The sequence below is a fragment of the Salmo salar genome, chromosome 16, assembly GCF_965601325.2.
Source record: "Salmo salar chromosome 16, fSalSal1, whole genome shotgun sequence".
Lineage (NCBI taxonomy): Eukaryota > Metazoa > Chordata > Actinopteri > Salmoniformes > Salmonidae > Salmo > Salmo salar.
Window position 1 is genome coordinate 3,890,001 of NC_138306.1, and position 11,060 is coordinate 3,901,060.

Sequence of the window (11,060 nt, forward strand, 5' to 3'; positions counted from 1 at the left end):
CCCCGGCCTAAGACAGCATGTCGGGTCTCAGGGGCAGTTGCTAAGGTGTCCCTGACAACAGGGACAGGAGAAGGCTGAACCAGGGTTGTCTGGGCCAGTATGGGGCCACCAGCAGGAGATGATGCTCCGCCATCCTGGTCCTGTCCAGCACAGCCTGGATCAGGGGAAAAGGGGGGAATGCGTAAAGCACCAGCCCTGGCCAATCGTGAGCCAGAACATCCAAGCCCAGAGGCCCTGGTGGCTCCGACATGGAGTACCACATGTGGCAGTGTGTATTGTCCAGGGAGGAAAATAGGTCCACCTGCACCCTCCTGAACTTGTCCCACAGGTGCTGCACCACCTGGGGATGTAGGCTCCAGTCCCAATGGGGCAGGCCCTCCCTCGAGAGCATATCCACTGCCACATTCAGGATGCCAGGTACGTGCCCTCCGCATAGAGACTCTAGATGTCCCTGAGCCCAGAGAAGGAGCTCCCGTGCCATAAGATGGAGGTGGTGGGACCTCAGTCCACCCTGATGGTTGATGTAAGCCACCACTGTGGTGTTGTCCATAATCTCACCAGGACATGTCTTCCCTTCAGATGTGGAAGGAAAGACCGCAGGACGTGCTGTACCAACAGCCGCTGGCCGACCTGCCCTTGGTCAGCCGATCTGGGAGGCGTCTGTGCTGACCTGCTCCAGGCTGCACATCCTCAGCATCTCCACCCCACATGAGAAAAAGGAGCAACAGCGCCACCTCAATAATGCCCTGAGGCACTGTGCGGTCACCCGCAGTTGAAGGTGGCGCTTCGGGTGCAGCCGGTGGGAGTTGTACCACCATTGAAGAGGCCGGAGATGGAGCAGGCTCAGGGGAATCAGCAACGAGGCTACCGTCAGCAAGCACAATAGGCGTTTGCAGGTTAGAGCGGATACGACCCGCACCTGCCGAAAGTGGTAGAGGCAAGATAGGATCGCCTGAACCCTTCTGGTGGGCAGGCGTGCTCTCAGGAGGACTGAGTCTAGTTCCATGTCAATGAAGGCCCCCCTCTGGGTGGGCGTCAGATGACTCTTGTCGTTTACAGTAATGCCCAGCCCGCCGATGTGGGTCAGGAGCATGTCTCTGTCTGACAGGACCTAGGTCTTGGTCGGGGCACAAATCAGCCAATCGTCCAGGTAATTGAGGATCAACAATCCTCGGGACGTGAGAGGTGCCAGGACAGCGTCCATGCACTTCGTGAAAGTGTGGGGTGACAAGGAGAGGCCGAAGGGAAGAACCATGAATTCGTAAGCCGTCCCTTCGAAGCGAATCGGAGGTACTGCCAATGAGCTGGGTGAACAGGAACATGGAAGTATGCATCTCTCAGGTCCAGGTTCACAAACCAGTGGTCCCTGGACACGGCCTGCAACACACTGGCTGGGGACAGCATGTGGAACCTCAGTACTTCAAGCACCCATTGAGGTTGTGGAGGTCCAGAATCGGTCGAAACCCTCTGTCTCTTTTTGGGACAACAAAATAAGTGGAGTAGAACCCACCTAGCCATTCTGATGTCTCGATCCTGCCAATGGCACCCTTGTCCAGGAGTGAGGAGATCTCCAGCCACAGGGTTTTCTTCAGGGGGTCGGCCAGCGTGGTGACACGAAGACCCCTGAAGGATGGGGGCCGACACCGGAATTGGTGTCGGTACCCCTCGAGCATTGTGGATAACACCCACGGGAACTCCACACCCTCCTCCCACTTTGCCCTTTGAGACCGGGAGAAGCGGCTGGGGCCAGCGAAGGGTGTGTCAGGGGTCCTGCCGGGGCCCGCATTTCCTCTGGCACCCCGAGCACCTGGGTCCCTCAGACACGTCCCTATGGCGGTGATGGTTGACAGGTTGTTGCTCCATCGCACGCTGTGCCCCTTCCCCGCTGTCGTCCCTTAGCATTACGCGATGGGGCAGGAGAGGGACCCCACCATCATTTGGGTGCAGGTGGGTGGTGACGGTCTTTCTGCCTTGGACCCAAGGCCTGAGGAGGCGTCATGAACCGTCTCAGGGTCTCCCGGTCCCTACGAACTTCGTTGGTCTGCTCCAGAACGTCATCAACCCCTGGGCCATACATCAGCACTGGGGTGATGGGGAGAGTGGCAAATGTGCTCTGGAGAGCAGCTGGCAGATGGGATTGGGCCAACCAGAGATGGTGCCGGGAGTTAACCACCTGCGCCATGGCCCATCCGTTGGCGCGGACCACATCCCTCTGGATCTTGGAAAGCTGGCGAGACACCTCCATCGCTTCCCAGAGGAACTCCTCTGTGCCCTCCTACAGCCGGGGCAACAGAGTCTGCAGGTAGGCCTGCAGCAGCATGGCCACGTTGGTAAGGTGGCCAAGAGAGCAGAGGGACCCATATGTGGCTTTCAAGTCCGCATCAAAGACTCTGGAGGGCTTCAGTCGTGGGTTCAGCCCTATAATCTCCTGGTCCGGGAAGAACATGGCAGCTCTCATGGTATCCATGGTCGGGTACTCCTGGAGGCCAAGTGACTCTGCACCTGCAGCATAACTCTCCTGCAAGGCCTCACAGAACTTAGCAGAGATGGGGACAGATGGAGAGTCCTTACTGTCCAGTTTTGATGTCCAGTGCAGTGGCTACCCGAGTGAGTAGGCTCCTAATAGCCTCTCGAGCCGCTGGGGGCCATGAAGCCCCGCTGTCGGCTTCTGATGGCCTGTCAGCCTGGTAGCCCCGCTCACAGTGGTGAACAGTGCCAGCATCGTCCCCAAGGAACAGCCCATCACTGGCCAACAGGGAACAGCTGTTGTCGCCATCAAAGCTATCAACCTCCTGCCGCAGGGCATGCGCCCTCCGTTCAAGGTGGTCCCAGCGGCTGACTCCTGCCCCCGTCCAGGACTGGCAGCAGATGAGCTCTGCCTGCGCTGGCTCCAACCACGCTTCCTGGGAGGGGTACTGGGCCCAGGAGAGGGACTAACAGCTCGCTGGCGCACCACTCCTGAGGGAGGGAGCTCGTCCCCAGCCTGAGCCCCAGCCTTGCCGATCCACTCGCACATGGCCTCCAATCGCGCCAGGCGATGGCGTTTTGAGAGCACCACACAAAACATGCAGCCAGTAGGGCGTTCCACCGCCCTCTCTGCGTGGCTCAAACCTAAGCAGTGCATACACAAGGTACGTGGATTCTCAGGGGGAATGCCACCATCACACCTGTCACAAAGGGAAGCCATAAGCTCAGCCAAGCTAACAAGGCCACGGAGCAGGGGTCCGACGCCCTGGAAGAGCTTATGTCGTGACCTTCTTGGAGGAATAGGAACCTGGTGAAAGAAAAATTACCCAGTACCTCTGCAAAAAACGGGAAAGACCCGTGTGAGAAAAGGCCACTCAATATTGTCTTGGTAAGCAACTCCAGTGTATATTTGGCTTTGTGTTTTAGGTTATTGTCCTGCTGAAAGGTGAATTTGTCTCCCAGTGTCTGTTGGAAAGCAGACTAAACCAGGTTTTCCTCTAGGATTTTGCCTGTGCTTTGCTCAATTCCATTTATTTTTATCAACCAAAAAAACTCCCTAGTACTTGCCGATGACAAGCATAACCATAACATGATGCAGCCATCATCATGCTTGAAAATATGAAGAGTGGTACTCGGTGATGTGATGTGTTGGATTTGTCCCTTTGTATTCAGGAAATCATTTTCTTTGCCGTTTTTTGCAGTTTTACTTCAGTGCCTTATTGCAAAGAGGACGCACGATTTGTAATATTTGTATTCTGTACAGGCTTCCTTTTCACTCTGTCATTTAGGTTAGTATTGTGGAGTAACTACAATGTTGTTGAACCATCCTCAGCTTTCTCCTATTACAACCATTAAACTCTAACTGTTTTAAAGTCACCATTGGCCTCATGGTGAAATCCCTGAGTGGTTTCCTTCCTCTCCGGCAACTGAGTTAGGAAGGACGCCTGTATCTGTAGTGACTGGGTGTATTGATACATCATGCAAAGTGTAATTAATAACTTCACCACGCTCAAAGGGATATTCAATGTCTGCTTTTTTTTTACCCATCTACAAATACGTGCCCTTCTTTGCGAGGCATTGGAAAAACTCCCTGGTCTTTGTGGTTGAATCTGTGTTTGAAATCCACTGCTCGACTAAGGGACCTTACATATAGTTGTATGTATGGGGTACAGAGATGAGGTAGACATTCAAAAATCATGTTAAACACTATTATTGCACACAGAGTTTACTCCTGAACTTATTTAGGCTGGCCATAACAAAGGGGTTGAATACTTATTGACTCAAGACATTTCAGCTTTTCATTTGAAATTAATTTGTACACAATTGTAAAAACCTAATTCCACTTTGACATTATGGGGTGTTGTTTTTAGGCCAGTGACACCTTTCTCTGTCCAGTTTCAAATGAAATTGTCCAACATGAACTGCACTAGCTAGCTAACTAGCTTAGCTCGTCGCTAGCTTGGTTAGCTAGCTAGCTTGGTAATACATGGTTGGCACATTTTTATTTCACCTTTATTTAACCAGGTAGGCCAGTGGAGAACAAGTTCTCATTTACAACTGCAACCTGGCCAAGATAAAGCAAAGCAGTGCGACAAAAACAACAACAGAGTTACACATAAACAAATGTACAGTCAATAACACAAAATAAAAGAAAAATAGAAAGATCTATGTACAGTGTGTGCAAATGTAGAAGAGTAGGGAGGTAGGCAATAAATAGGCCATAGAGGAGAAAATAATTACAATTTAGCATTAATACTGGAGTGATAGATGTGCAGATGATGATGTGCAAGTAGAGATACTGGGGTTCAAAAGAGCAAGAGGGTAAGTAATACTATGGGGATGAGGTAGTTGGGTGTGCTATTTACAGTTTGGCTGTGTACAGATACAGTTTTAGGTAAGCTGCTCTGACAGCTGATGCTTAAAGTTAGAGAAGGAGATATAAGACTCCAGCTTCAGAGATTTTTGGAATTCATTCCAGTCATTGGCAGCAGAGAAATGGAAGGAAAGGCGGCCAAAGTAGGTGTTGGCTTTGGGGATGACCAGTGCAATATACCTGCTGGAGCGCGTGTTACGGGTGGGTGTTGCTATGGTGACCAGTGTGCTGAGATAAGGTGGGGCTTTACTTAGCAAAGACTTATAGATGACCTGGAGCCAGTGGGTTTGGCGACGGATATGTAGTGAGGGCCAGCCAACGAGAGCATACAAATCGCAGTGGTGGGTAGTATATGGGGCTTTGGTGATAAAACAGATGGCACTGTGATAGACTACATCCAGTTTGCTGAGTAGAGTGTTAGGGGCTTTTTTGTAAATGACATCGCCAAAGTCAAGGATCGGTAGGATAGTCAGTTTTACGAGGGTATGTTTGGCGGCATGAGTGAAGGAGGCTTTGTTAGCGAAATAGGAAAAGGGGTTGAATACTCTAGCCGATTCTAGATTTAATTTTGGATTGGAGATGCTTAATGTGAGTCTGGAAGGAGAGTTTACAGTCTAACCAGACACCTATGTATTTGTAGTTGTCCAAATAGGCAACAGTTTAGGTAGCTAGCTAAATTGTACAGCCAGCATTTTGTCTATAGTGATGCTGTTACAATTACCAAACATTTGGATAAACAAATCATTTATCAAAATATGATGTATGGACAGGATCCGATGTTGCAGCAATTCGACCATGAAGGCCTGAGTCACAGTCTCCTCTGAACAGTTGATGTTGAGATGTGTCTGTTACTTGAACTCTGTGAAGCATTTATTTGGGTTGCAATTTCTGAGGCTGGTAACTCTAAATCGACCTGTCCTCTGCAGCAGAGGTAACTCTGGGTCTTCCCTTCCTGTGGCGGTCCTCATTAGAGCCAGAGTCATCATTGTGCTTGATGCTTTTTGTGACTGCACTTGATGAAACATTCAAAGTTCTTGAAATATTCCGTATTGACTGACCTTCATGTCTTAAAGTAATGGACTGTCGTTTCTCTTTGCTTATTTGAGCTGTTCTTGCCATAATATGGACTTGGTCTTCTACCAAATAGGGCTATCTTCTGTATACCACCCCTACCTTGTCACAACACAACTGATTGGCTCAAACGCATTAAGAAGGAAAGAAAGTCCACAAATTAACTTTTAAGAAGGCACACCTGTTAACTGAAATACATTCCAGGTGACTACCTCATGAAGCTGGTTGAGAGAATGCCAAGAGTGTGCAAAGCTGTCATCAAGGCAAAGGGTGGCTATTTGAAGAATCCCAAATATAAAAATATATTTTGATTTGTTTAACACTTTTTGGTTACTACGTAATTCCATATGTGTTATTTCATAGTTTTTATATCTTCACTATTATTCTGCAATGTAGGAAAGAGTAAAAATAAAAGAAAAACCTTTGAATGAGTAGGTGTTCTGAAACCTTTGACCGATAGTGTATAGAGTTTTATTTCATTCTATTTGTTAGGTAAATGAAATCATTACAGAGCCCCACCCTGTTTTAAGCCCCACCAGTTTAGCAAAAACTAAATAAATTGTTGCCTGTTTTACATGTTTTTTTTGGCATTAATACGTGTCACATATATTACAAACACAGCCAAAAAAAAAAATACTATTTTTTTTTAATTATATATGAGTTAATAAAGCCGTATACAAACATGTTCTCTTTTTTGATTTCTTGAGTAAGGCAGCTCCAAAATGCAGGTGTTTCAGCCTAGTTCAGTGCTTTCTGTGGTGGAAGGGCAGCCAGCGGAAAATATAGAGCGTAGGGGTTGGTAATCTTCTCCAGTTGTGCAGTGATTGGCTCAGTGTTCTGTCACTCATGGGGACACTATGTCACCACAAAATCTACAGGTAGAGCTCGAAAGTTCAAGCCCCCTTGGGTGCTGCCATAGATTTACTTTAGAAGTGCCCATCCAAGAAGGCTCAAGTTCATTGGTCACAGATAAAATGACGTCAAATCACGTTATATCTACCGTAGCTTTGATTGGACTGATCATGTAAACATTATACTTTCAAAATCTTAGCTAACAAGCTAGACATGCAGTAATAATCATGAATCACATCGCTAATCTACTGGAAAATCCCCTTTCAATCCTTGTCATATGAAGAGAAATTATAGATAAAACGTATTGGTGCTCATCGGCCATGAAGATTACACAAGTTGGAAATCGCAAATTCAACATTGAGTGGTTTGGAAGGAATCAGAGGCTAACTGCAAGCATTGCAAAGCAATCACTAGTATGCTTCCCCTGCCTGCTATTCGGTGGAGTGTGTGGTCCAAGTCTGGGTTAAAAGGTCTCTTTTCCAAGCTTAAAAAGGATAAACATTCACACGCAACACCATGGGGCAGAAAAGGTTGAATACATTGGCCATGCTGTCAATCCAGCATGACTTCTGCCGCGTTCAAAACAACTGGAAACTCGGAACAGGGAAGTCTCAGACTTCAGTGATGTCAAGACACCTGGGAACTGTGAAACAATTTGCTCCGACTGGGAAAATGCGTTTTGAACGGTCATCCAACTCAGAATTCCAAGTCGGGAACTCTGGCCTCTTTCTAGAGCTCTGACCTGAAGAACATTGACATCATGATTCAACCTCCCCCCTACCCCCCAGAGTTCCCAGTTGTCTTGAAAGCACCATAAATCCCGAGAATGTCAGACTTTGATGACAAAGTTTCATGACAAAATTTGCCCACAAGAAGGACCGCAGTGCCACCTTCCTGTTCAAGTGAGCACAGCACAACGGTGAGGCCAAAAATGTCTTGTATGCTGCTGCATAAATTATGTAATATGCCAGGGAGATATGTATACTGTAGCTAAGAAAGTAATACTACGTGTATGTTGTATAGTAAGCTGTTAGTAGCCCATGTGCCTCACCCTAATAATTTGGTCCATTTCCCCCTCATAACTTAGCCTACTGTTCTAACTTGGTGGTGCACATGTAGCCTATAGCCTGTTTCAGAGAAATGTCATCGAATAGTGTCTGCTTATATGCCCCCTTTATTCATCCTACAGTTCTGACTTGGTGTACAGGGAGAATACTGCAAGAACGACCCATGTTCTGAATTCTGTCAATGTAGATTTCGAAAGTGCTGAACAAATAGTTATTTTGACTACATCCGTCTTAGCTCGCTCAATTAATGTCTTAATCGAAATTACGCATTGCTTCTTATCCGCTCATCGTTCCATTATGCCATAGTTTGTATGTCTCAATTATCAGTAGAAACCACATTTGTTTAAGCGAGTCAGCAATATCAGCTATGTTTTTTTTAAAGGCAGTGAATTAGGCTGAATTAAAGGTTTCGCTAACAGCCAGGTGTAGCAGCGGTAAGGACTTATTTACTCTATGGTGCTGAAAAGAAAGCTCTGCTGTTGAGACAGTTTTATGTAGCCCTAGCAGTTTGTGGGCAACGTTTGTCACTGTTATAGTGCAATTAATGGATTGTTTAGTGTTGTGTAGTGGCTTTGCTGGCATGCATCTACAAATATATATATTTTTTTCCCCCACCATGATTTACATGCTAAAAATCACCACTACTAAGGTTTATGTGATTTTCATGGAGGACTGTGTACTCTATTGTTGCTCTAACTCCCTCTGTAGTAACTTGGACTATATGCATTGTGTAAGCCTAATGATGTCAAATGAAATTCTCAGGAATCAGAATAAACTGTTGGCTAGAGATCGTATCTTCATTACGTGTCAATCAGCCGCCATCACCATGTCCATATTTGGCGAATGACAGCCCAGACAGAATCATCATGGCATGGTGTTGTTACAATGTGGAAAACCATTTGAAAGCTCATCACACATCACTGGCTACATTTTCTAAGAGGAAAACATGTTGCAATTGTAGAATTCCAATCCATCTCATATACAATTTATTCTGTTCCATTCCGATATTCCACTGGCTGAGTAATATAATAGAAATTGAGTACAATATAATGGAGCTCAACATTGTTATTATTCATTTATTAGCCTACCTGTGAATTCCTCATCGTCACTCTCCTCCTCTCCATTTTCAGAATCAATCTGCATGGCTTCCTCAATGAAATTGACCGCTTTCCCACTGGGTCTCGTGGCCGAATTTTGGTCATTGCCAATCGCGGCTCCTCTAATTTCACTGTCCTTCAGTTGGGTGAAATACTGCAAAGCAAACTCGAGCAAATCTCCCGGCTGATTCCTCAGCACTTCCACGGTAAAACTCTGCAACAGCTCCGTCAATCCTTCAGGAATTTCTATACTCATTCCTGATGTCAAATCTATGAGAAATACGAATAAAATGTATATCTTTGTGCTTCCAACAAATGAAAGAATTCTATTCAATTCTACTCAAAGCAAAATACAGATTTATTTTCTTTACTGAGATATGCGCTTAATTGCCCGGGGAATGTTTTATAATCCCCATGCAATGCAGATAATCCTTTCAATGTGCTGAATGAAAATGGCTCTGAATTCTTTGGACTCAGCATCTTCTGCTGCTTCTGGCTACACATGTGACCAAAGAAACCATGGCAACCACCATCCCAGAGATTGCGTATGAGAGCGAGCTGCAGCAATGCAATGGATGGCAAAAACTGCAGTGGCATAATGTTGTAGGCCTAATGAACTCTGCAATTGAGGGCAAAAACTGCAGTGGCATACTATTGTAGGCCAAATCAGATGACAGCTATTGCATCAATGCTGCTTAATAAATTATACAGTCAAACTATTTTCATTATGTAAATCAAAATTTTTACTTAATGTGTGCAACATTCACCAATGCCTTGTGCACACCAGTTGCATCAAAATCCATTAATTTCAATGGGATACAATCCGCACTGCTGCGACTCATCTGGTAGACATCTGCCAAACTAGGCTGCAGTGCATGCAGTGTATTTTTACAATTTGTAGGTTGTATTGACGTGCGGCAGAGATCTGTATATAATGACGAGTTGCTCATGTCTCCACCCTAACAATGTGAGTCATCCCAAAGGCGGCAAGGCAGGTGACAAGTTTAGGTCCAAAATTAGCCCATAGGAACGCTTAAGGTTTATTATGGACAGATTTGGGTGAGAGTGAAACCTCTCGCTTCGCCTCTTCCTCTCTGTGTAGGGTCTTACATGCTGACCAATTATTGCAAAAATAAATTTAAACATATGTTATTCAATTATTGCGCTAACGAGCATATGCGTTGCCAAGTGGTAAAAGAGAATTCAGTTCTATTTGTGACGCTGCATAATCCCAAACGCAAGTCCTGCCTCTCCCATCTCCTCATTGGTTTATAGAAGCAGATAGACACGTGCCATCTCCTCATTGGTTATACCCACGTGTGTGATTGAAAGACGAACTTCGGTCAGATGGTCGTGGTAATACGCCCATGAAAGTTAGATGCCAATCGCCATATGAAGTACAAAGAAGAAAAAGGCTGGAAGGAGGAGAGATGACTACAAACGATTCAGTTGACTGGTTTATGTGTGGATTAATTGTCAGAGTAGAGGACCTTGTGCATTTCAGGTAAAATAACAACTCAACGTTTATATCCCAGGACAAATTAGCTAGCAACTGCACGTTAGCTAGCTAAATTGCTATAACTGTTTAATGCTTTTCGACCTTTCCCCAAATTAATATAATTGGTTCAGAGTTTGTTTTGATATTTCAACCTGCATGTCGTGATCACGTTTGGTGTGGGGGGGACAAGATCAATTTGCACGCGCATGGCCGGTTTGGGTAGGTGACCACACCGCTTGCGTTGCAAAATAAATGTAAACATACGTTATTCAATTATTACACCCACACTGCTCACACGCGCCAACAAGATTATACGTTGCCAAGTGCTAAAATAGAAGTCAGTTCTATTTTTGACACTGAATGCAGTACAAGTCCTGCCTCTCCCATCTCTTCATTGGTTTATAGAAGCAGATACACACGTGCCATCTCATTGGTTATACCCACGTGGGTGATTGAAAGATGAACTGAGTTCGGTCGGTCGTCGTGGTAACTATGAAAGTTAGATGCCAGTCTATAAAAAAAACAAAGCCCAAAGAAGAAAAAGCCTGGAAGTAGTAGAGATGACTAGAAACGAGTCGGTTGACCGTTTAGTGTGTGGATTAATTGTCGGAGTAGAGGACCTTGTGCATTTCAGG

At 45.9% G+C, this 11,060-nt stretch overlaps 1 protein-coding gene across 1 annotated transcript in view; it reads right to left on the minus strand.

Moving 5' to 3' along the window:
* LOC106573038 (cAMP-dependent protein kinase type II-beta regulatory subunit) overlaps window positions 1-9,367 on the minus strand; it is a 37,081-nt gene extending 27,714 nt beyond the window's left edge. The window contains exon 1 of the mRNA XM_014147660.3: window positions 8,919-9,367. Coding sequence (XP_014003135.1) covers window positions 8,919-9,183 — 265 coding nt within the window. The 5' untranslated portion in view covers window positions 9,184-9,367. The remainder of the gene's footprint in view (window positions 1-8,918) is intronic.
* Window positions 9,368-11,060: the final 1,693 nt, after the last annotated feature.